This window comes from Apus apus, chromosome 1 (genome assembly GCF_020740795.1).
Source record: "Apus apus isolate bApuApu2 chromosome 1, bApuApu2.pri.cur, whole genome shotgun sequence".
NCBI classification, from domain to species: domain Eukaryota; kingdom Metazoa; phylum Chordata; class Aves; order Apodiformes; family Apodidae; genus Apus; species Apus apus.
Window position 1 is genome coordinate 185,317,166 of NC_067282.1, and position 26,990 is coordinate 185,344,155.

General features: G+C 37.6%; 1 protein-coding gene across 1 annotated transcript in view; it reads right to left on the minus strand.

Annotated features, from left to right (window-relative positions):
* Window positions 1-420: 420 nt before the first annotated feature.
* Window positions 421-26,990, minus strand: part of MOV10L1 (Mov10 like RISC complex RNA helicase 1) — a 29,279-nt gene continuing 2,709 nt past the window's right edge. The window contains 22 exon segments of the mRNA XM_051623724.1: window positions 421-516; window positions 1,287-1,424; window positions 2,579-2,686; window positions 4,284-4,433; window positions 4,902-5,075; window positions 6,472-6,636; window positions 7,081-7,180; window positions 7,970-8,091; window positions 8,755-8,901; window positions 10,296-10,474; window positions 15,584-15,642; window positions 16,403-16,494; window positions 16,872-16,942; window positions 17,555-17,732; window positions 19,134-19,248; window positions 20,212-20,406; window positions 21,712-21,907; window positions 22,027-22,268; window positions 23,037-23,195; window positions 25,123-25,313; window positions 26,122-26,234; window positions 26,649-26,805. Of these exon segments, the coding sequence (XP_051479684.1) occupies window positions 421-516; window positions 1,287-1,424; window positions 2,579-2,686; window positions 4,284-4,433; window positions 4,902-5,075; window positions 6,472-6,636; window positions 7,081-7,180; window positions 7,970-8,091; window positions 8,755-8,901; window positions 10,296-10,474; window positions 15,584-15,642; window positions 16,403-16,494; window positions 16,872-16,942; window positions 17,555-17,732; window positions 19,134-19,248; window positions 20,212-20,406; window positions 21,712-21,907; window positions 22,027-22,268; window positions 23,037-23,195; window positions 25,123-25,313; window positions 26,122-26,234; window positions 26,649-26,805 (3,147 nt within the window).

Consider the following 26,990-nt stretch of genomic DNA (forward strand, 5'->3'; position numbering starts at 1 on the left):
GAGAGTTTAACCTAGTAGATAATTCCCATTTAACAATGTATTACATGTTACTAGAAGGGACATATTTAAATCATTCTTCCAGCAAATTTCTTTCATTACAATAGTGTTATCTTAAACATTTCCCCTGCACCCCCATCACCTACCGCCAAATTCTTATGGTCAAATACATAAAGCATTATCTGGGGATATGTAAAACACCAGTCAATGACAGCTGTTATTTCATGTTCTGACTCTTCTTATGGGGTGAAGCAAAATATGGTTACATTATATGTTATGTTTACAGTACTTAAGAATGCAAAAATATAATACTACTGTGATAATCACAGGATGTTGTATTTATCAGTCTTTCAAAATTATAGTAGCTTTAAAAGTATTCCAAACTGATCCGTATCTAGCATGGCTAACATGAAGACCAGACACTCACTTCTGCAGGCATTCCAGCTCTGAAGGCAGGTCACAACCTACATAAACTCTATTCATTAAACTGTACTCTAACAGTGCACAAAAACAGGGATCCTGCAAGAGAAGATTAACGTTTAATTTCAATCATGCTGCTCTGAAGTGTATTGTAAAACTAATTAACACGACACTCGAATGCAGGAGATTTAATAGGACCTCTTCCAGAAACAGGACTCTACAAATGCTGCAAACATGGTGCAACATGGAAGATACCCATAGCTGCTCTAGGTTACATTTGTTGCATGCAGGTGTGGAGATTAAGCTTTCTTCTCAGACCACTTCTGGAACACTGCTTTTTTTATTATCCAGGAAGTCAGATATAACATCAGATATTAAGAAACACTCACCTTATTCCCATGGAAGGACTGTGCCTTCAAAAGGAGACCCACTACACCAGCAAGCTGTTACTTTCATTTGCAACAATCACTTCTATCACCCTCCATTTAAAAAGCGAAGCAACTGCGTTTTGTTAATAATCTGATCGTATAATGTTAGTCAGGACATGCTTACTGAACTTGCAGGCTGCTGGAGAATTTCAGCATAGAGATTCTGACCTATTCTAGGAAGAAAAAGTAGGCAGAAGCCTGTATGCACAGATCAGCTTTATCATTTCCTTTGTGCTTGGAAGTCTACTGTGTGGGTGGTCTCTACTGTCTGTATTTATAGGAGGAACCTATAGAGTTTGATATTCCCAAATGCAGGCTGATGACACCATACCAATTCCTTACATAGCCAGATGTTCTCTTACATCAGATTAACCACCCAGATAATTAATTTACCGTGGCAAATACCACATGCAATTAAAAACATATAAAATCAAAACTTACTTTCACTAGAACATGAGGATTTCCCACGACAATCAGCAAAGCTTTTGCTCTAGTAATTGCTACATTAAATCTCTTTGGGTTAGAAAGGAAGCCCAAACAGGATTTTTCATCACCAAAAGCCCCTTCATGAGATCGCACCTAAAAGTAATTATGGATAATTTTAGAAATAATAAGAAAGCAATGTCCCTAGCATAGCCATAACTTTAACATAATATTTGCTTACTGCAGCAATCTGCAGCTTAAGTGTCAGTAATGCAAAAGTTGCTTTATAATCCAAATTTCAGCTAGCTATCTCCCACCATTGGCTTTCCCACAGAAGGTCTATTCCCCAACAGGCTGCTAATGCAAATTCAGCCATTTCAAGTGAGTGTCATGCTAGTTTTACTTCCCACAGTAATTTGAAACACAAGATACCAAAAAACCCAACAAACCAGTGGTTTTATCTTTTTGGTAGAAGAAATGCTGGTGCTTCTGGTATTCTAATTCTGACAGATGAATCACAATTCACAGTGTCTTTCTGCAAGCCTTCTCCAGTAGTCTCAGTGTGCTTTGACTTAGTTTAGAAAAAAAAGCCAAAGCAAGTAGTGTGCTCTAACTACTGCTCATTAGTTTTTCACCTTGAACTTGAACTTGTCATCTTTGACAGAAGAAAATGTCCATGACCTAAATAATGAGTCATTATAAACAGAAGCAGACTACATACATAAAACTACTTTTAAGAGATAGACAATACTGGACTGAAAAGCTATGGTATGATGCAGAAGAAAGAAAGCAAGCATAGTACCACTGCCCTTGGGGAAAAAAACAACACTGAAAAAAACCAATCCCTCTTTTAAGCCACAGAAGGACCTTCAAGAGCAACTGGGAAGTCATCTGGGAAGTATGCCATTACATGACAATTGTCAAGGGGAAGGTGAAAAAGAATATAAGAACCTGCATCAGCTTTTAGGAGTCAAATAGCAATTGCTTTTTAATACTCTGATTTACACAGTTGTCTCTACTATTAATAAGGCACCCAGAGTCCATTCTCTTTATGCAAACTTAAGCAAAAGGTACATTATCCGCATGGAACTCTAAAATTCAGCATGAGTATCTATAAAGGTTTAAGGTTTACCTCAAAATCAGTTTCCATGCACTGAAAAATAAGCTGTTTTCAAATACTGTGACAGACTGACAAAAATAGAGCTTTTCAATTTTTTTTTTAAATTTTTAAAAGCCCTACATCAAAAAAGAAACACAAAGAATTAGACACATACAAAAACTCTTCACAGGACCACAAGAAATATACATACAGTTGACAGAATGATAACCTTGTACTCCTGTCCTTGAAACTCTTCTACTGTGCCAACTTTAATGTCTGCCAAATCAATGCTTCTCAGAAGAAGTCTAGTTTTTTCCACCTAAAAAAAAAAGTGTTTGAAGGAATTTATTTTTACATTTGAGAGTGGATTACTTCAAAACAGAAAATATACTACATATACCAGTAGAGGACTTAACACAGATGTCACAGGGAATGCCTACACCAAGCTTAGCCATCATTCACTAATATGGTTTTAAAATAAAACAGTAACTTTTTTCTGAGAAGTATCAACACAACTTAGAAGGTGAGGTACTCCCTAGCATTATTTAAACAGAAATCAACAGATTTTTAATAAACCAGATTTTAATGAGAAGAACAACTTAGATCCATAAATCCTCTCCTTCCACTGTGCATTGTACCCAAACCCAAGTTTACCACAGATGTGGTAGAGCAAGTGGTTTCCCCAGCCCCTCAAAAAGACTGTGCAGAGATTCCACCTTTGCTTGCCAGCTGCATCATGCAGAATGAAGGACAGAGGTGAGATGTGACCTTAAGAGCGCTCCCAAGACCAGAAAGAGAACAAGGACTCTCATGCACTGGCATGCTGCTTTGTGTGGGATCAGTATGTTACCATGTGCTAAAAGCTGCTTAGAGACTATCCCTCTAGTGCTCCAAGGAATTTGCCAAAAAATCATGCCTACCTGAGCTAAAAATTACAATCAATGACTAGTTTCTAATCAGACTTCCTGCAATGCAAGGTGACTTTTTTGAAGTGGACATTAGCATTATATGCCTTGCACCATAGGCAGATGAAGGACACAACCATATTAAATGATGCAATATGCTTGAGGGAGCACAAGAGGTGCAGTCAAACCAACACTACATAAAAATATTTGAAAAGTAAATAGTAACTGTAAACATGGGAAGGTCCCTACCTGACCAGTACAATCAGTACAGACAGAGCTCTAATTTGCAAGTGAGTTTTCTTCCAAAGGGGCTGGTCTTTTCCACACACCTCAGTGTTTCACCCAAGCCATACATGCAATGCCACGAATACAGAGATTGAACACCAAGGAAAACAATATGCACACTTTCCAGAGCATCCTCTGGAAATGAAAGGAGATCTATCTTTTAAAAATTAAAGCAGACTTCACATACTGAACAGACTTGAACATCAATAGTTCCAAAACAGGCACAGCATTTGAAGTTGACTTTCAACACTCTCTAGAAGTTGCAATAGCAACACAAACTTCAACTCTCATTATAGCAAAGCTAAGAAGTCTCAATTCCTCTAGTTTTCTCGAAGGCATAACAAGGTGACATACCACCTACTTCCCTTTTGTTCCACTCCCCAGCATATAACAAAATCAGACTGCTGTTCAAGCTGTTAGCTAATAAATTCTTGACTTGCACTCTTTACTTCCAACATCTGAAAATCCGCTTCTGTCTCCAAAACAGCATTATCTGTTCTTAATAATTTCCTGATTTTTAAAACTTAAAGAAGTAGAATGCCATTAGTGCTGTCATTCTTTAGGCTTAGACTTCAATGGAAACTTCATTAATGATTGATAATACACCGTGTAATATGACAACAGTGAAGTGCTGAGATATGCCTCCCTGCTTTAACAAACCACAGCCACAACCACAAACCACAAGATGAAACACAGCAACTACAACACTCTAGACACCAGTTATACCTGTTTCCGATACGGTGTAATCACTCCAATGTCAGCCACTGACACTGCAGTGTATTCGCTTTTAGCAAGGTGGCAACAGTACTGCATTATCTGAACTGCTTCCGTTGGATTAAACCACGAAGGACTGTGACCTTCACGTAGTTCGCTGCCCTGTATTAGGGGAAAGGAAATGATAAGATGACCACCATGCGCAGATCTGACTATGTATTTATTAATAGATTATTATTATACAACCTAAATGCAAAAAAAAAGAAAAAGTGAAGCTTTAATAAACCTCTAGAGTTAGCAGCTTGCATTCATTCTAACCTAGCAAACTCTCATCCAAAGCAATGGAAAGGCAGCTGACTGTAGCTCCATCTTGGTCAATCTGCTACAAATTTAAACTTGTATCAAGATGTCTCCACAATACACACAGCAGCTGCTCAAGCTCTTAGCATACATTTGACTTACATAGTTTTTTCTAAAACCAGATGGTCAGGAAGTCATATTACTTGCACAAGAAAGTTTCTTCTTTTTTCATATCCTTACTAGAATTCTAAAGAAAACTCATCTACAAAATCAGCAAACTTCTATCAGGTCTCCTTATTAATACTTTCACTATATGAACATTTTACATACCCTTATTCCATGAAAAATTAATGGAAATCCCTTCCTGGGCAATTTCCTCCAATGCAGCAACGAAGTTACTACTGAAGAGTCTGCACAAACTTCTAGCTCCTTATGATAAAACAATTTAGATGGCAAGGCAAGCAGGGCAGCATGTGACCTGTAGTTCTTTACAAGTTTTGTGATCTGCAAAGACAAAGAACTAAATCCATAACTGAAACAGGTAATTGTTCTCCAGACTTCACAGTACACTGCTCTCAAGCAGATACTGCCTCACCAGCCTCTAGCATTTAGCTTTTCTAAAGCTGCTGAAGAACTGTATTAAAAGCACAAACTGCAGGTGTGATCATCTATCAGTTAATCAGTTTTTTGAAAGACAATCTTTTTCCCCTCCATAAGTAAAAATAGACCTGAATATATGCGATAGATGAATTGGTCATTCTCCGGTTTCTTAAAACATCTGATCCACAGGCACATTCTTTTATTAAGAGAGTCAGATTATTTTCGTGGGAGCTCCAGGGAAGTAACAGGTTGGTGGGTTTTTTTGTGTGTTGGTTTTTAATTTATTTTATGTTTTGTTTTTGTATGTATTCATCTTTAAATGATAGAATGGCCTTAAGGAAGCATTCCAGTCAGTAATAACCAGCTCAAAAAAAACCCCAACTCCCTGTAAAAAGACTAACATATGATACTCAAGTCCAATGGTATCCTTAAAGCCCTCATTTCCTGCTCTCTCATTATGTCAATTCTCCTTAAGCTCTGCATAAGGAACACACCAATGAAAGTTTGCCTTAACAGATTTTAGGAGGAAGTGTGACAGGTTTTTCTGTGGGCTGAATCCAACCTCCACTTTACCCCTCAAGTCTGCCATCAGATTTCCTCCCTCCTCTGCTTACATAGTCGTCATCTTTTGCTCAGTTTAACTCTTCAAAGTATATTACTATGAGAATTAGGAAGGCATCTTAGTAAGCTTAACTTCAGCCCTTTATTTCAGATTCAGAGAATTATTTAAAGCAGCTGAAACATCTGTGCTCATTTATGCACTATGATACCTCTGCCACTTAACACAAACTTGAGGTACTTCACCATGTAAGAGCTTTGGGAACCTATCCTTCAGAGGAAAGGGTGATAAAGAAACAGGAACAGTTTCTTTTTCCCCTTCCTGAAAAATGAGGTTTGCGAAAATAATCTTTATGTTTAAATAGGAGGCTTTGTCTTTTTATGATAAAAGTAGAAGTTGCACTTGTTCATTTGTGGAAAACTAAGTTACGAGAAACGTGGGCAATGAAGAAGGGAATTTGAAGCCATTATTTACAGTTCTGCTTTGGGCACCTTATTTGACTTATTCCACTTAAGAATAGAGAATCCCTTCAAAAAAGGGCTTTAATGTCCTAGAGGGCTCAGCATCCTTGCTATTCACAATATATATGCAAAATATTCAAGCTTTCCAAGAGAACTGATGCTTAAGACAGACTTAACACTAAGCATCAGGGAGTAAAAAAGTGGTAGTGGAACAGCAGGAACCAGAGTTTCTCCTTTTTTTTGATTTACATGAAAAAATTATAATTGCAATTTTACTCACCAACAAAGGATTATATGATCCACAGGCACTAAAAGCATCCTCATCTCTCAGATATATCTCTCTTGATGTCAGTCTTTCCAGCAAGGGTATATTTAATCCAAAATTCAGTGCAATTTTAGATTTTATTACTGGCCCTAACTGCTTTGGATCTCCAACAAGTACTATCTGTACATGCAATTAAAAAAAATCCATCTTGTAATTAAAAGTTTTTAAAAAAACATAGTTTCAATAACAACATACACATTTTAGAATTCAGAATTTGAAAGTCAATTTGTATCAAGTATTCTGCCTTCCTCCAAACTTCTAATCTGCTTGCAAGGAAGGATTAGACCCAGAGTACATTGTTGCCTTAAACTAGGAAAGCGCACTTTTATTTTGACATCTTCCACACACGGAATCCTGTTCTGCCAATGTAGACTTGTTTTAGACATAAAAAACTGCATTTAAGTGTGGGAAATGGATATTGTGCATGAATAAAACCTATTGTAAGTACTCAGACTTCCATACTCATTACCAGGAAATGGCTGCTTGCATTCTACGTCCAACACAAAACCAAAACCAGTACACTAAAAGTTTTTTCCTTTCAATAAACGATAGTAAGAAAACTACCTGTCCATTAGATTCTGAAATCAATCCAATCGGAATCAGGCTCTCTGGTTCACTTGCTTGCCCTGCCTCATCCAGAATCACATGAGTGAAGTGTCCAAGCCTAGAATTAAACAACACGAACCCCAAACCAGGGCCGTTTTCAGGTTAGTTCCTTCTGCCACCCTGTGGTTGACCTCAGCAAATTCTGTTACCTTGTCAAATGTGTCAAGCAACTCCACTCACACAGAGCAACGATGGGTATTTTCAACATAGACTATAGAAAAAACAATCCCCTTAACTTCCATTGCCCATCTTCGATTTTGTTTACGTACCCTAATATAAACAGCGACTGGTTATCTTAATTAAAACATTGTTTATATCAAGATTAAGGCACTTCCCCTTAATTTTTCTCAGTGTCCTTCAGCTATTTAATTAGAACAATACACTTGGTGTAGCAAAGACAATCCCCAGGCTTTGTTTCTACCAAGGCAATCAGGCTTCAGACAGCCCTTTTACAAAGTTAAAATCAAAATCAGAGGAAACTTTAGTTAACAGCACTTGACATGGTGGTTGTTTACAGTTTGTAAAGATGACTTGATAAAAACCCAATACAATGTAATTTTTAGTGTAGCAATTAGCAATGTAATTTCCAAGGCTCCCACTGGTAGTGGAGGAGAAGTTACTGTGCCAAAAATTTTAACATTATTCAAGCTAATTCTTATAATTTACCATGGAGAAAGTCTCTGCTGAAAAACTAATCAGCTTGCTAGGAAAACAATTTCAAAATAGAGGCACATGTGATAAACTGTATTAAAAACAGCTCAAGTTAAGAGTACAGAGGGTTATCTGAAACCTCTAGGTTTTGCAGCATCCAGCTGTCTCAGTGATATTCCTGTTTATAGTACTCTACCGTATTTCTGTCTGGTAAAAGATTCCTGCAGTGCTGCATGTAGTAATTATTATCCTGAACCACGATGCTTTCCGAATATCATCAGCCTCTTCACAGTAAGGCTTCAGCATGTCATCTATTTGCTGGAAGAAGAAGATATTTTCTAAAACAAAATACCACTCTAAAACATAACATTTTTCTTTGAATAAAAAAGCCCACTGAAAACTATTTTAGAAGCTGAGCAAAACACTTAGACCCATTCATACACCAAAATGAATTTTTCAATGTCTATACAAAGTAGTTCATATGCAAGACATCTGTGTTTTCTTGCTTGTAAGGATCAAAATTGAACATATGGACATTACATACACATATGAATATATTACAATTTATAAAATTCACACACTATGTGTGTACTTATAAAGATGACAACTCTACTTGCCTACTTTTCTGTCTAAGTAGTCGTAATTTGGAGATTACTGCTTGATTTCAGTCACAAATTTTAGGATTACTTTGTACGTCAAAACATCTTACCACGTTAAACATCCCAGCAGTATGTATGTGCTGCTTGTGGAGTTGAGTACTGCAGGAAACAGGTTAAGATTCTATGATCATACAACCAAACAAAAGGATTATGTTCAACATTTTTGTTTATCTGCTGGAAAAGCTGAAGTAGTATGTTTGTACTTTGGATAATAAACAAGCCTAACCAGCCTAATAACCACTGACAGTTAAATTACTACATCAGTATTTTAAGACCAAAATACTGAAATGGAAATACTAACTGGCAGATATCTAGTATTTACCTCTGGTGATCTGTAGGTAGCATTAACTCGGACCATGGCTCCTGGTTTTAAGAGATTGCTTTGATGCAGCCGCAAGCAAATCAAATCTGTTGCAGCATTTGATGGCGCACAGACCAAAATTCGACTATCTGGTAGAGTATAATGTATCTACATTGAAGAAGAAGGACATTAAAAAAACATTAGTTAGGAGAAGCAACACTAGCTCAAAAATATCTGGTTTTCTTCACTGAATAAAGGACCCAGAGGAGTTTTGCATACATTATATTCATCCATCTTTTGCAGTTCAAGAACACTAGTCTTGACAGTCATGACTAAGTACTCTCAAACTGAAGTGCACTGACAGCAGAATTAACTGTTATTTTATGAATGTATACCTGTGCTTCATGAATATATTATGCACTACTGGAATCACACGTTAGATACTGTTCATGAAAGCTTTAAAGACCAAGACAAGAAGGCTTGAAAATACGCCATTCAGCAATTCCATTAAATCCGTATCACAGAATCACACAATGGTTTGGGTTGGAAGAGACCTTAAAGATCATCTAGTTCCAACCCCCCTGCATGGGCAGGGACACCTCCCACTGGATCAGGTTGCTCAGAGCCCTATCCAACCTGGCCTTGAACACTTCCAGGGATGGGGCTTCCACAGCTTCCCTGGGCAACCTGTTCCAGTGTCTCACCACCCTCACACTAAAGAACTTCTTCCTAATGTCTATCCTAAAACTCCCATCTTCCAGTTTTAATCCATTACCCCCCTCCACACCCTTGCTTTCCCTTGCTGCCCTCCCCAGCTTTCCTGTAGGTCCCCTTCAGGTACTGGAAGGCCACTATAAGGTCTTTTTGAAGCCTTCTTTTCTCCAGGCTGAACAGCCTCAACTCTCTCAGCCTGTCTTCATAGCAGAGATACTCCAGCCCTCAGATCATGTTTGTGGCCCTTCTCTGTACTTTTTCCAGGAGCTCCATGTTGGGGTCTCCAGAAGTGGACACAGTACTCCAGCTGGGGTCTCACAAACTGAGTAGAGGGGTAGAATCACCTCCCTTGACTTGCTGGCCACATTTATTTTGATGCAGCCCAGGACATAGCTGGCTTTCTGGGCTGCAAGTGCACACTGCTGGCTCATGTTGAGCTTCTTGTCCACCACCATCTTCAGGTCCTTCTCCTCAAGGCTGTTTTCAACTCATTCTCCACCCAGCCTGTAGGTGTGCTTGGGATTGCCCCACCCAGGTGCAGGACCTTGCACTCAGCCTCGTTGAACTTCATGCAGTTTACACGAGCCCACTTCTCCCTGTCATGGAGGTCCCTCTAGAGATACACCCCTCCCTTCCAGCATGTTGACTTCATCACACGCTTTGGTGTCTTCAGCAAACTGGCTGAGGGTGCACTCATATCAAGATCTTTCTTCTTTCATAGAGCTATAGAAAGTGTTACTCAATTTGAGAACTCCTTGGGAAAAAATAATATGGTGGTATTTAGAAAATTAATTCAGTGTTCCAACACTGAAAAGATTAGAGATGACTGACTTGTTATCCAGCAATACCTGTAAAATAGCTTCAATCACTGTTACTGTTTTTCCAGTTCCTGGTGGCCCAAAGAGAACATAAGGCGTTGGGCGACATTCACCACTCAGTATCCTTTTCACTGCCAGCTTCTGTTGCTCATTCAGCATAGGATTGAAAAATTCACTAGCTCTCTGTTGAAGTGTCACAGTTTCACCACCTATAATCAAAATAAGCATATATTAAAATGCCACATAAATATTTTTAACACACATAGATTAAAGGAATTCCAATTCACATTAGGCTGAAAAAATGTTTCATTTTTCTTATGTGGTAACAACTAATAAATTTCTCAAAAATTCTGATTTCATAGAATAGCATGTAAGAAATAAGCCACTAATATTTTAGAAGTATATTGGATCTTCAATAAAACTGAAAACCAGAAAAGGACTATGATTACTTAACCCCACAATCTAAGAACTCTATTCAGCAATTTTAGCATTAGTAAGATTTCAGTAACTTTTAGTAACTGGTACTTCAGGGACAGTAGCAGATGACCAGTAGTAAGTCATGACTACTTACATTTTTTTCTTAATCCTGTTTGAATTAGTCTAGTTTTAGCATTCCACAGCAGAATCTTTTTAACCCTTAGACAGAGTTTTGTTCTAGGTAATCTATTCCATATTTCTTTAGGCAACCTATTGCTACAAAATCATAAAATCAGCTTTTTGGCAATTAAGTACGATGATATTTGAAGTCACGTTTCAGAAAAACACAGTAATTATTTGGGCTTTCTGAAAACTTTCCTAAAGCTTTAGCATCTTTGCAAAAGTAGCTATCCCAAGGATGAGATACAGCATCCCAACTGCAAATTGGAAACTTTGAACATGACTAAACACTTTCCAGTAGAAGACTGGGAAATGAGAATTTATTGAGTACAAAATACATCACCAGATGTTTGCTGCCTCCTCCCTGTAAGTGTGCAAGGCCAGGTTGGAAGGGCTTTGAGCAACTTGGTCTAGTGCAAGGTGCTCCCTCCCAGAGCAGGGGGGCTGGAACTAGATGGTCTTTTAAGGTCCCTTCCAACCCAAACCACTCTATGACTCTATGAACTGGAAACATTTTAAAGTAATCCACAGAAAGACTCCAATGAAACTGCCTGCTACTATCGTTCAATAATTTATTTTTATACCAACACGATGACATCTAAGAAGTGTCTTACTTCAACCCTGGTTTACTGAAATGATTGCAACCCTGAACTGTCTATACTTGAATATCATGTACTAAAGAATACCAGGTTGTCTTGTTAGCGCAGTTACTCTCATCGCACCTTTTACATTCATCTCCCTTGATGCCATGCTTTTTGCCTGTTTGTTCTGCAGTTTTTTGACCTGAAAACAGCAAGTGAAGATAAACGCATTTATAACCTTAAGACAAAGGGCAACTATCTTCACTAACACTTTTGAAGTTGCTTGGTTTTAACTTTTCCCAACAGCAATATCCCACTGAATCGAATATCTACATTGAAGACACAAAGATAGCAGGAGAAGGTGCCATGAACGCCCACTTCCAATTTAAGATATCTAAAATTCGGCTCATGTTAACATTAAACATTTATTTCACAAACACTTTGAAGATTCAGATGAGGATTTTCAAGCCATGGCCAGGTTAACTTGTTTCCTTCCACATAAGTTAACATTCACATTCCATACCGCTAAGATAGATTCACTCTTTCAGATTACAGCATGGGAGAAAACTGCTTGTGGGGAATGTGATGTTTGCAAGATTGTGCACCAAATGCCTCAATTGTCTTAATGATACTGGTCCTAATACAGTGAAGTGATGAGTATTAGAGGTTGATTACTCCTTCCTGTACAGAACAGAGGTGTCACCCAGAGAGGTCTGCTGCTTTCCCAGAGCCATGATGTCATGGAAAGGCTGCAAGGCTCATCTAGTCCTTCTAACTACTCCCTTTGCTGCTTAACCACGTTGTTACAAGTGAAAACCTGACTAGATAGATCAAGAGGAGGATCATATGGTTCTGGGGTAAGCACAAGAGGTCCAGGTGATGTTTTCCACCATCCTTCTAGTCAGAGAGAAAGGCCTCAATAGAAGCAGGCATCTTGCAGAACAGAAACTAGCTATGCTGCTGCTCTCACTAGCACAGCTCTGGGCCTGTGTGCAGGAGCCCCTTGAATGCACATTATTTATTGCAAAACCAGAGATGTGCTTGAGTTGCTGCCATGGGAGGACTGAACAGCAGCCATGTTTTCTGATCATCTGTAACAAATCCCCTCCAGGAGGAAGACAACATAGATGAGACTTGCATCAGTGTCCTGATCACAGGCTGTGCAGCATCCTGGAGATTTCAATCATTTCCACACCTGTTGCATTTCACTCAGGAAATGTCTAATTTCTAGACTGAGTTGGTGACAGCTAACATAAACAGCTGGCATACTGATAAATAAGTAACACTCCTCTAGGCTTGCTGCTCATACAGAGGGAAGAGCATGTGTCCATTTAACAGCTTCTACTGCAGAGATTGCAATATCTCAAGGAGCGCTGATAAAGCAGTGGAGCCAGAACTCTGGCCCTTCTAGAGCAAATCTCACTTTCTGTAAGAAATTACAAGGCAAAAATCCTCTGGGAAGCTACCATGGGGCACAAAAGGTTTCCAGGAGAACTAGAATTTACTTATTGAGACATCATAAGCAAACCACCTTATTGCACAAGATCACCAGGAATTTCAGTAGAAGGCCTGCTTAGCTAAGCTTGTAACTTCTTGATCAATTTATAAAAAGTACTACAAGCAAAACCAAGGACAGGCAATATATAAAAAACACTGCCTAGATGGTTGGGAAAAAAATAATCAGGAAAGTCCGAGATCAAAGTACAGTTGAAGCTAAAATGCAGCAATAACAGAGTAACAGGGAGTTTAGCAAATGTGGTGCAAGGCAGACAGTTCAAGAATCACAGAGGCTCATAGATAAGAACTTATTGACGGATGATATGGAAAAGAACTCGCTGTTCTTTCTGCCTCACATGCAGGCCTCCAGACTCCCATGCAAAGTGACAGTATGGGAAGGAAAGGGACAAGTTAACAGAAGGGAAGGACCATACTACAAACTGCTTACAGACACCAAATAGGGTAGATGCGATTCACCACACTGATCTGATTGTGGACCCTGCTGCCTATTATCCAGAATAATAAATAATCATAAGCCAGGAAATCTCTGAAAGCAGGAGAAAGCAGGAAACGTGGCGAACTATAGCTCATTAGCCTCACTCCAGTTCCCGAGAATATTGTGAAGCACATCCTTCTGGATTCCATGTCATTCATGTGACTGGAAAAAGGGTGACTGGGAATAGTCAACATGGCTAAACCACAGGGCAGACCTTTCACGACCAAAGCGAGTTTTCTCTATGATGAGGAAACTTACGTGAACAGACTTCCACAGCTACAAAAGCAGTCATTTTAGTATTCCTTGATCTCAGCAAGGCTTTTGAAATGGTTTATTTAGCACATAATTCTTAATTGTAGCCTGAGGACATTTTAGCTAGATCAACAGATAGATGAGTTGAAAACTGACCGAACTACTGGGCTCAAAGAATATTAATCTATAGTTTGATAATAGCTGGAAGCTGGCCAAAAGCCAAGAACCCCAGGCTTGTTGGGACACCTATTATTCAGTATTTTCATCAATGACTGGGATGAGACCAAGTAACACCCTTGAAAAATTTGCAAACAACACAAAATCAGGAGTCATACCTTGGATATCTGATTGTGCATCTTTGGTTCAGGGGGACCATGAGAAACTTGACAAGAGTCAACAGAAAACTCATGAAATGAAATTCAGTAAGGTGAAGTGGAAAGCTCCTCACCTGGGACTGACTGACTGTATGAACCAAGACAGGCTGAGAATATGCAAAGTATTAATCCTCAGGCCTTTTGCTGGATCCTGGGTTACTGTGGATGCTAGAACTGCATACAAGCCAATAAAGTGTTCTTATTATAAACTGAAGAGGCTGAGAGAACTTGGATTTGTAGTTTGGCCATGCAGAAGTGAAGAGGCAGTCCAATAGCTCACGATGGCTTAAAACAGTTATAAAAAAAGAGAGACTAACTCTTCTTTGTGGTCACATATAATATTAACAAGGGACCGCATCCTCAAGTTGCAGGTGAAAGATTCATACCGGGGATTAGGAAAAAATCTTGAGTGAAAAGTGGTAAGGCAGAGGTTATGCAGAGGCTATGGAATCTCTAGAGAAAAATAAAGAAACATGTCCCACCCACCGCAAAAATGACTTGATTTGGTATTTGTGACAGTCCTGCTTCAAATGGGAAGGACAATTAGGTAAACTTCTGAAGTCCTTTTCTTGGAAAGATTTCTAAGTTTTCTTCATATAATTTAACTAGCAGTTAAGAAGCCTGGGTAAATTTACTTGCAACAGGATGACTACCTATCATTATATTATTTCCTGCCACAATGATAGAACTTAAGTATCTACTCAAAAGAAGGAAAACTAGTCTAAGGCAAATCTTACAATTTCAATTATAACACAATTTTTTTTAAAAGCACCTTCCACCTGACATTACATAATTCCTTTCTAACAATAGCTGCAGAGTATTTATCTCTTACCAAGCTGAATGGTACTCAGCATTTTAGGGAACATTTACAGAACAGATACCTTACTTTCCTGCTGGGAACACTGCTCCAGGCCACTATCAACACCACAATTCTCAGTAGTATTCTGGGTCTTGATAGCTTGTGGTGATTTCAGGAAAAGCTTTTCTGGAAATAGCACTTCCAATTTAGAAGAAAAAGTAGATAAATTTGAAAGCCACACAAACACTTTGCACATTTCACTGGCTACATTACTGCTGATACCTCAACTTGCACTAAGTTGCCCAAAGTGATTTATTGAAGTGGTAATGACCTGTGTGAAGTTCATACGGATTGTTCTACTCAACTACCAAAGAAGACATCAGTGCTTTTTCATACATTCTGAGGTAACACAAAACACTGCCATTTTACTTCCTACTATTGTAACAGTATGATTTCCATAGTTCTTATTGGCTCAAACAGTTCACAAAAGTTCATTTCCACCCCTCTCTCCTGCAACTGGCCAAAAGATGAAATCATTCTGACAACACCTACTCTAGGTCAGAATTATTTAAAAAAAACCCAACAAAACAAAGAACAAAAAGACAAATCTCCTCCAAGAACAAACTACAATGCATTATTCTCAGTATGCCCTGATTTAAAAGCAATATAAAACAAGATTCCCCTCAAACTCCTCTAAACAGCTTAAGTCAACTGAAGTGTACCTTTTTCACCCAGGCAGGTAGCTTGTTCAACTGCCAACTGGCATCGCCTGCTAGTAATCCTGTTATCAGAATACACATTTGTAGATTAAAAGTAAAAACTTACATTTCCATAAACTACAACAGCACACACGAGGTATCCAGTGTTTCTTACTATGCACCAGTGTATATAAAAATAGTTTTATATAAACCCACTTTTTTTTTTAAGAAGCACCTATTGAGAAATATGCTGCACAAGTGACACTCAGCAGCTTTGCTATGCTGCAACATTAATACATATATTCTTTAGCTCTTCAGTAAGAAAAAGATGGCCTGGTGTTACAGACTTAGTCTTTCAAAGTTATCTGCAAATCTAATTTTACAGAAAATATTAAGCAACTCTGTACAGATAATAACATCTCTCAAATAAAACAAAAGTATAAAAAAAGGGGGGTTAACATCAGCAGTTTTTTGCATAGTCTTGCAGCAATGGTAATATAGTTTTGCCTTAAAAAAAATACAACAAAACACCACATGAAAAAAAACCAAAACCAAAACACTCCCCCTCATCCTTCCCACCATTTCACTGCCTGGCACTGGTGCAATCATTTAGAGAAGCTTAAGACAAGAATACTTTGTATATCATGACTACAGTTGCAGTTGTTTACCAATGAATGCAGTAGCCAAGATGTGTGGGGGAAAGAGGTGAAAGAAATTGGCAAGACCTTTACTATGTCTTTCTTCTCTATATCCACCAGAGCAAACACCTGACAGTCAGGTATATTTTCAAGATCTCTTTACTAGAGCAATCAAACTCAGATTTGTGTAAACTTGTAAAAATACCTGCAATGAACAAATTCCACATCCATGGGTTCCAAGTTGTAAGCCTGTTCAAAGTCTGCATTACATTTTAGAATAACATCTTCATTACGTATCTGTTGCAAAGATTAAAAATGTCAGTTTACAAATGACAGTTTAATACTTTAAACAAAGAAATGTCTTTGAAACTATTCAACCTTCCCCCCCATCAGGTCCAAAACCAACACCTAGATTTACCAGCTATCAACGTATTGCATATCTAGATTGTTAGGAGTGCTCTCAGAGAAGGTCAAGATTATAATCTAGGAAGATCAGGGAAGTCAAAGTCTTAAAAAAAATACAATAAAAATACAAGATCACCACTCAGAATGTAGATAAAACAAGTCTAGCTACCAAGAAGTCAGGTTAAACTACTCTAACTCCAGGACTTGCCAGCTTCCCCTTTGAAACCTGCGGGCCACAGTATTTTCAACAGGAGATACATCTTGCTTACCTCAGTAATATAGGCAATGTACTCTATTATATGGTCAGAGTAGACCTGACTTTTCAGTATCACCTTATCACCTATTTGTAAACAAAGTTAAAAGACAACATACTGTTATACAGAATAGTAAAATTCTCACCACAGCACTTAATTTCTTCCTCTTCTGTATGGTTAAACTAGGAATTTTCAGGATGCTAGATGTTAACTAACTTCAGTAAAGTTACTGTACCCTGAGTACCTGCTCTGAAATGCCTTATGCAGTTGCACATTACATTTTAAAAGGCACCTAATATTGATGCCATCAGACAATACCTCCTGAAGATAGTATCTGTTATATCTCTTTGAGATTCTGAATTACATTTTAACTACTTTCCTAGTTTTTGCCTGTAATACACCTGGTGTTTTTAAGTTATTACTGCATTTCAGTTTATTTTTGCTGAAAGCCCCATCTATTTTTGTACATGGAAAACCCTAATGGATTGTAACATGCATAAGAACAGACACATGCAATGCAGTTTCCGAAAGCAGCCACCGTAAGACTCACTGAGACACTAACAGTGCAGCTAAGTTAGTAACTTTGTATTAAAATATGTGAAAGACTTCTTTCAACAAATGAATAAACAACAGACTTTGTATTGCACTGAAAATATTGTTCAACATGCTATTTGGCTTTATTTCACATTAATTACTACCTGGAATCAGGTGAGGTCTGCCTTCTTCCACTCCTGGCACTTCCAACACTAAAAAGTCCCCATTCCTTTTCAAAGTAACCCCACTCATGTTAAAGTCTTTTATCTCCATTTCTGCACAGATGTCTTCAAGCCACAAGAGAGTAGAAAATCGTGCTTTATAATTACATAGATTAAGATGCTGAAAAACAGAACAGTATACAGTACCTTCCACACAAATGGAACACACAAAACACCTCTTAAGACAAACTGCACAGCAACTGCCAATTAAAGCACCTAAATACATGTACCTACACAGTAGCTAATATTTTAAATTCCCCCAGTAGTCAATGCAGAATTAATACAGCCCTTGGAGTTCAGATGCAACAGCCATTCAGCTGAATAGTCAATCAAGCCTCTCCCAATTACAATGGCAGCTTCAAAATCTGAATTTAAAGGCAACCTACAAACAGAATTCTATGCTCAGCAATCCCAGAAAGCATAAAATCTAAGTACACTGGGCAGAAACAGGTGAAGTGGTAAGAGTCACATCAGTCTTGGCCCCGGCTGGTGATAATACAACTAATGGGCAAGCTGAAGGAACCTGAACTTTCTCCCTTAGAGCTTAGTGTATCTCACTTAAGAGGTACTTTCCAGCAGTGCAATGCTTTCCATTTGGTATCCTCTCACTCAAATACAAGGTGAATGAGCAGCTTTTTTATGGAGCAGACTTAAAACAGTCACCAGAACTTAAGATATGGTTAAAAAATGTTACCCTTAATGGCAGGCTTTCAGTGTAAAGTTATTTCAAACAGTAGAGTTTTCTCTTTTTTTTGAGAGGATCACTAATCTGCTATCACAATGCCGTGACCTCAGGTTTTCTGTGAGCTGTTTAGAAAGCAGATGACATAGCCCTTCACATGTTTGAAAAATTAAGGATTAGACCCAGTTTATAAGTCCTTAAAAAGGTAGGGGGGGGGAAAAAAAGTGAGTTGCAGCAATGTTCTATCAGAAATCAGGACAAAATCTGGAGAAGGAATCACTGCGATATTCTTGTTGACTTCAGGGTTTTTTTTGTTGTTGTTTTTTGTTGTGGTTTTTTTTTTTTGGTATGTATTCTGAAATTGCTATACTTCTGTGAACAAGCCATAGTGAATTAAATCTGAGGAGTTTTGAAACAAAGTTTTGAAAAAAATAGAAAAGCATAATCTATCATTACAATAACTTAAGAATTCTGCTTTCATTTGCTATGAAACAATTGCTGGACTACTGTCTGACACCCCAGAACACCCTTTCCAAACATAACCTAAAAAGAGAGAGTGAAGAGGAATCGTTCAGCTTCTGTAGTCCCTCTCCCCTGCCCCAGTATATTTCTACTTCCTTTTGAGTTTTTCATGTTTACCCTTTCATCGTCTTGTAAGCTTGGATTCTGTGACATACTGAAACCCATAGAAGTTACAAGTTAGACTTAAGTCTACTTGGTGATGATATAACATCATCTTCTGTCACAGCAAGGGCTACACATTTTTGCTAAGTTAAAGCCAGCTTGAGCAAACACATTCCCACAAAATATATTTTCTTCTATAAACCTACACTTGCATACCTCTGCTAGGAGAGGCTGAAAGGTCAGTATGTCTAACTTCTGCTCCACACATTTTCTTAACTCAGCTGGTACGGTATAATGTGGGAGAAAGCTTGGCAACCGCTTTCTGCGAGTTCTGAAACAAAAATGTACAACATAGCATTTAGCTTTCTCGAGTTATATATGTGAAAACCAGCTAAGTAACATGCCCAATCACAAAGGCTATAAACCAAAACACACATACAACAGGTCCAGTGATTCCTTCAAAGTGACAATAGAGAAGTAAGCTATATCGTGCACCTGCTTTTTCACTTTATGGGTATTTTTATAACTATACTCTAAGTATATTGGAAGTTTATTTGCAAAAGGAAAAGTTGAAACATTTATCAGATCACAGAGTCACAGAATCCTGTGTTGGAAAGGGGTTGGAAAGGACCTTGAAAGATCATCTAGTCCAACCCCCCTGCCAGAGCAGGATCACCTAGAACACAACACACAGGAATGCATCCAGGCAGGTTTTGAACATCTCCAGTGAAGGAGACTCCACAACCTCTCTGGGCAGCCTGTTCCAGTGCGGTCACTCTCACAGTAATGAAGTTCTTCCTGATATTCACATGGAACCTCCTATGCTCCAATTTGATCCCATTGCCCCTTGTCCTACCACTGGACATCAATGAAAAGAGCCTGGCTCCATCGTCCTGACACTCACCCTTTATGTATTTGTAAACATAGATACAGATATCAAAGTTGCTTGAGGAATTAAGAAGCTCACTCTCTCAAAAAACTATTTATTTACTGTATTTTTTCTTAATAACACAACTGCTACTTGTAAATTACTATCCAACAGTCTTCATCTTGTCACCAGATTATATACCAGAAAGAATTCCTGTTTGACAAATCTACAAAGAAATAAAGCAGGTCATTATAAAAAACCCAACCTTTTCCATCAATAACATCTACAATTAGCTTGTTTACCACATACATATATACATGGACAGACTTTCCCAGTCTCACTTTTTGTTGCCAGCGTTACAGAACACGTACAGCAATACCACACAGAGCAGTATTACAGTTTACTTTTTGCTTTAATTCACAGTACCTTCTGTACGTAGGGGCAACCACTGTTGTCTTCCTTGGATGAGGCTCCGGAATAATCCTAGGTTTTCTTGGAGAAAATGGTTTCCCAGGTGCTATTAGTAATTCTTCTTCATTTGTTACAGTTGCTTCAATACAGCGCCCAACAGTAAAATCCGAAAAACCAAGCAACAGGAGCTCTTTACTGTATCCAGGATTTCTTCAAGTGAGCAGAAGTTATGTTCTTAAAACCACCACATTCACACTTTATCTTCCCCAGCCATCAGTATTTTTAAAACAAAATTGTAGATTCTCATTTCAGTAACATATGAGAACTGCTAACTTAGGATAACTTCTCACACTTACTCCCAACTCTGAGCTCAATCCAGCTGTCTTAATTAAAAAGAGTAAAAATCTCAACTCCTTCAATTTAATCAAAAGCTTCAGTAAAGAACAAAATCCCACCCCTCAACATACTAGGTACAGCATTAATACTTCTGTCACAAGGAACACCTTGCAATTACTGTTACTGAAAAAGATTTGTTACAGGAACCTGAAGCATATCCCTTCAGTGCAGCAACAGCTTTGCTCCACCTTGCTTAAGGCTACTCAGAACTGAACCCTAACTGTAATCACATCAAGTGGAGAAAGCACAGAAGATCCTTTATTTCTGAAAAACATACTTCATTGTGTAAGTGGTGCTTGGGGAGCAAAAGAGGTGAAAAAGAAGTAAACAGTTTTTCTTCAGATTAGTTCCTAAGGAACTTAGGCAAAAGATTTTAAAGCACATCATCAGCTTTGAAATCCTTCAATGAGTTCAATCTCAGTGTTACCCAGAGTCCAGTTCTGTCCTTGACAATAACTATACAGTCCAACATTGTGCCTGAAACAAATGCATCCCAGAAGGATTCTAGCTTACTTTCTCCAGAAGTTTCAGCTTTTCTTGCCAACTAACACTACCTGCTCAGATACACCAAAGTATTTTTTCAAGGGTTTTCTAAGATCTGCAACCACTTCTGCTATAAATTATACCTTAAAGGAAGAACTGTATTTTTTTTAATATAACTTACATTTCATATCATAAGATAGGGAGTTTTGAAATCAAGGCATGTAGCAACATGAATGTGTCATCGGGGTACTGAGACTGGAAGAAACACACCAGACATAACAACTCCCAGGAAATATACGTTAGCTTTAGTGCTCATGGAGCAATGGGCTGCCTGAAAAGAATTTAACCACTACAGGCACTATCTTCGCCTTACTGCCTTTAAGGGAAGTTATCTACTCCCACTGTATTTCTTCATTTATTACAAGGATTTTCTTTTGACAAAAATCAGAATAAAGCAGTAAAATGCTTAATGCTTTCAAGGTCTAATTTAAGTTTCCACATCATTTGCTAATATGGACTGGCTTAATTTATCCTATACCAAAAAGAGAACTGTGCCCAGAATATGGAAACGATTAAGTCAATTTTTATGACTTCTTTCCGTTTTACTGGTCAGAATCAATGGAAAGAAATACTTACACAGCTGTGCATATGATTATTATGAATGTTTTTCCACCTGGTGGTATGACAATTTCCTCAGTAATACTGACACTCTTTTTTGATTGTTCCACATCTTCTTGATGCTCATTTACTCCATTATGTAGATTTTCATCCTTCACAAAGGAAAAGTTTCCTTTTGTCCTTGTTAAATCTGTATCCTGAGAATTAAGTCCTTCTGTAGTAAACAGATTATAATAAACTCTGTTACCACAACTGCTATACTTGGCACATGCAAGTATTCTCAAACAAACCTACAGGTCTTCTGAGGAGTTAAACGTTTAAATTTTACTGTACCTCGAACGACCATGTTCTTCATGTTGGATGTGTTATTCAAGGACTCATGTGTTGTTCTTCCACTATCGTTACACAAATTAATTACAGCTGTTGAGAGGCTTTCTTGATTTGTTGGAAAAGATAACAGATATGCTTCCGGACTGTCCCCACATTTTTGAGGAATCTGAAAACTGAATTGCTTGTCTTTCATCCATCCAGCCAATCTGCAGTTGATTAAGGACTGTGGTACAACCCCTTTATTCCTAAAAGTAGTTATGTAATTAATTACATAATTAAAGACATAGTTTACATTCTTGGGAAGCTTAATTCTACCTGAAGTCAAATACAACTGTCCATGACAGGTGAGTTCACGATTATTTTAGAACTCGTATCAGCTACCATATGAAACACACAGAAACACTGTGTGGAAAAAAAAAAAAAAAAGCTGTGGTAACAATACTCATCATTGGGTAACTAACTCTCAGGAAACTCATAGCAACAAACAGAGGTATTCAAGTGTGAATTAATTTGAGCCTCTATGCCCAGATATGAAAACAGACACCCAAAACCAAAAAACACCCCCAAAAAACCAACCCCTCAAGGATATGCCAACATAGTTCTTCAACATCCAACCTAAAAATACCCAAAACAATCAGAAAAAAATCTAGCCTGCTTTTAATACATAAGTATGCAACAATCTTCTTGTGCCAAGATTCTGAAAATGGTGGCATACCTGCAGTTTAAAAAACACCCTTACAAGTAAATGCATTTACTTTAACGCTCATTACAGAAAGGACTTCATTAGGATTGAAAAGAAACATAGTGCTCTGAAATTCCCCAATCCTATCTGCAAGATAGATGCTCAATAAAAAGACTATCCTAGAGACATTACATTCTCTTTAATTCTATAGTCCTTAGGGGTTACTTGAAGACCATGAACTACAAGGCTAAACTATGAGACTTCTGTACGAAAGACAGGTTTAAAGACTATGGAGACTAAGGAAGGAAACAGAATAATCAGAAAGGCTTACTCTATCCAAATGATCATTCTTTTAGATTCCCCCTGCTTCAAAGTTCCAAAATTAGTTGTTCTTGATACTTCCAACCCTCCTTTGTCTGTCATTAAGTCTTCATCAGGCTCATCCAGATTGACTCCACCAGAGTGAGTCTGACTGTAAAAATAATTTTAGCTGACAATTTTTAAACACATATAAGACTGAGCAAGTATCTTAGATTGAGCACAAGTTTCAAAATCACTATACCAAAGCTCCGTTGCAGTGTTTAGGAAGAAACAGCTGAGTGGGTTCACTTTTTTCACTGCTACTTAACACTTCCGAGACAATTGGATTACCTTTACTAATTTAAGCAAAAAATTAAAAACAAACAAGCCTTCTGTCAGCAGCACAATAAAACAGTGTAAAACTTTGGATACAAGACTAAAATGATTAAGAAGCTAGCTCATCTTTGTTGAATCAAATGAGCTGAATCAAATGGTGACTGAAGCTGTCACAGATATCTTTGGGAGATGAACTGAGACAAAAAGAGCAGCTCCTTAGAAAGAGTACTGATTAGCACTGAAGCTTCAGAGGGAGAATAACTTGACTGGAAATGTTTCAGCATGTACCTTAAGCCCTTATATATATGTCTTCTGCTTACTGCTACAATCTGAAAGCAGCAAAGTGAAGAAACTGAAAAAAGCTGAAAACCAAAAAGCACTCCTAATAACTGCTATCACTCTTTCTACTGAGGAAAACTGCCAATGAAACCAGTCACATGCTCTTCCTTGTCTGAGACAGTGATCATAACTCTAACCTCAGTCTCGGCGATCTGTTAAAACTATTATAAAATTGTTTCTCTTCAACAATTAAGAAACTATTCAGTTAGATAAACTGGTACCAGAATAATTTGGAAATATTTTTATAGACTTGCCAATATTTACACACCCTAAGTATTCCTTAGTTATCTAATACAATTCAATATAAAATTACTGCAGCTGTTCTTTACTATCTACATCAATTTACTAGCAAAGCCCACTAGATGTCCCCCATTGCAGCTTAAGATCACTCATTGTTTTTATATGGTACAAAATATACTGAGAAATCAACCCTGAGGCCTACTTCTGTAACTTGGCTTTAGCAACAATTATCTGTATAAAATCAGTCATTAAAAATAGGTACAACTGAAAAGATAAGTGAACAAATTATACTGTTGTGCAAAGTGAGGTAAACGCTTTGAGCTCCATCTAGGTGAGATTTAAATATATTATAGCTATTCCCTCCAGTGAAAACAAACAGATTACTCCATTATTTGTAGTTCTTTTGAAGACGTATGTACTGCCCTTATCTACACTGCCTAGAGACCATACAAGGTAGTTCTCCCAAGGACTATGTCAAATAAGTTGACAAGTCAAACTCTGGATCTTTGCTGCAGAACTGCTACTGATTAGTTGTTGTCCATTCTCCATTTGTGTCATTGACTATTTCACAAAATTTTGCTGCTTCCCCACACTGAACATAAGCTACTTTTTCCAACCTTTTCTGCAACCTGTCCAGATCCTCCTCACAAAGCATATGCCATCTAACATGCCTGCAGAGCCTTCCAGTTTGATGTTTGAAAGCCCAGTGAATCTCTCTATTGTTCGTATCATTAAATTATTCAGTTTAGGACAGATAATCTGAAGAATCACTACAAGTTAGGCAAAAATCTATTAAAGAAGCTTCCATTTTGCATTTGTTTAACTAAGAATTATTTTTAATCAGTAAAGTTCTCACTAGAAAAATATAGATTAGAGGAAACATGAGATAAGAGCACAAGCTTGGCATTTTTCTAACAAAACCATGAAAAATTTCTTCCTTGCCTAGCACTGTCTCTGAGCTCAGCTGCTACTAGTTTTGCTTCTACAGTAATCACATATGTCCCCACATTCTGGAAAAGAAGAACAAGCAAGGGCCAAAACATATCATACTCTCATCTTCCCAATGATGTATCATGCCTTCTTGTCAATTAGTAAAGAATTCACAGTATTTCTTGCTTAGATGCAACAAAAATTAAGCTGCAGAATTACAATTCATCTCTAACTGTTATTTAGCAGAAAGAGCATGAAAGAACAAATCTTACCCATCCTGACTGACTGGCACCAAGCAGAGAGCTCTCCAAATGTAACATGACTGATTGCTCTCCACCACAATCGTGTTCACTAGATCATGTCTGCGAGGTGAATAGCCATCAGGAAGTCTCAATGAATCCAAAGTGAAAAATATACCCTCGTCTACTGTACCAATTCTTCCACAGATGCTGGAAATGCAAACCTGTAAGTTTGTTACTCAGTGTTACTTGATGTTACCTGCTTAAGCCATCAGTCATGCTACCACTGCATATTTTTTTCCTGCAACAGTCATTCTAGCATTAACAGGGTTGCATTCTGAAGTTTCATTTATTTAGGGGAAGCAAACATACAACTCTAACCTAGAATGACTGTGTTTGTAGATTTAAAAGTGTAAAGAATCACAAGTACTTCAGATAAGGTTTCACTTAAGTGCATACTACCATACATTAATTTGACTTAATAATGATACCTGTCTTGTGAGTTACCAACACTTAATTTATACCTCAATACTAGTGATCACAAGGGAAGAATTTTTTTTCCTATGCTCGACATGCAAATATTATTCAATATGCACAGTTAAATCAAATACAATAAACCATAAACCTAATATATGTATTCCCAGAGGAAACATTTTCCTTAAAATTAAAAAAAGGGACAACAATTATTTTTAAGCCAAAATACTCAGACAAATTAAACATAATCAATAGCACAGTCATTACCACTTAAAAAAAACTTTGAAAAGCCATATATCCTCATTACAACCAAATTAAAACAGTAGGCATCCAAAAAAAATAAAAAATGATAGCCAGTAACTAAGTTACTCTTCCTCTTCCAACTGAAATATGTATACCTTTTTCAAAAAGCTTTGTTATTTTAGAAATAATTCTATAAATGGATCAGCAGATATATTTTATCTTTTACTTAAAATACGTGTTTTAGAAAACACAAATATTAGCATATAAACCTTCAAAACCCCACTTCACTCAAGATACCTCATGCAGAACTTTTACCTTGTTTACTTGCTTGTATCTCAATGGGTTTACATCAACTGCTTCACTGCTCCATGTTTTTGGGTTAATAAAATATTTTGCTTGTACCCAGTCACCTTCACAAGGTTCAAAACCTAGGTAAACCAGAACATTTCTCAAGTTTAATTGCAACTGATAACATCTGCATTACTCCCATACAGAAGTAGTTTAAGTTAAATAAAGTGACCAGGAGAACACTGCATTATTCAGATCCACCAAGTTCAAACTTCTCTTTGCAGTTCTTCCCCCAGCAGGTTAGGACAAACTATGTCAGTGACCCCAAAAGAAAAATATTCTTGCTTACACATAACTTGTCCTTACATGACAGGATGCCAGTCACACTCAGTGTGAATGAACAGGTTACTTTCTTCACCCAAATCCTTAAGGCTGCTTCACTACATACAGTTTATTAGAACCAACTTGGGATGTGGACTGCTAGTTTACCAGAAGATATTCTATCATACATATAAAAAAATTAAGGAAGAGCAAACAAGAAAGCCCCTACATACCTTCACAGACATTTTCCATTTTGAAAAACGTATTCTGATTAATATAGCCACCATCCTTAGAGAGTGAGGTAATAGTACCAATTAATGTTTTCATATTAAGTTCAGAAGCATCAAAAGTGGGATCAGAGTCTTCCCATGTATTCTGGACTGCTTCTACCTATTGATACAAAACCCCCCAACATTGAAACAGCTGATATTTAGAATGATATGTTAAACATATATTCCTACAATAAATATCAGAATTTCAACTGCTTATGGAAGTCAAGCTGCTTATTAGACAACTGTATACTCACTGCAGCTGTTCATTGTTGTACACAAAACTCCACATTCTTTTTTTATGAG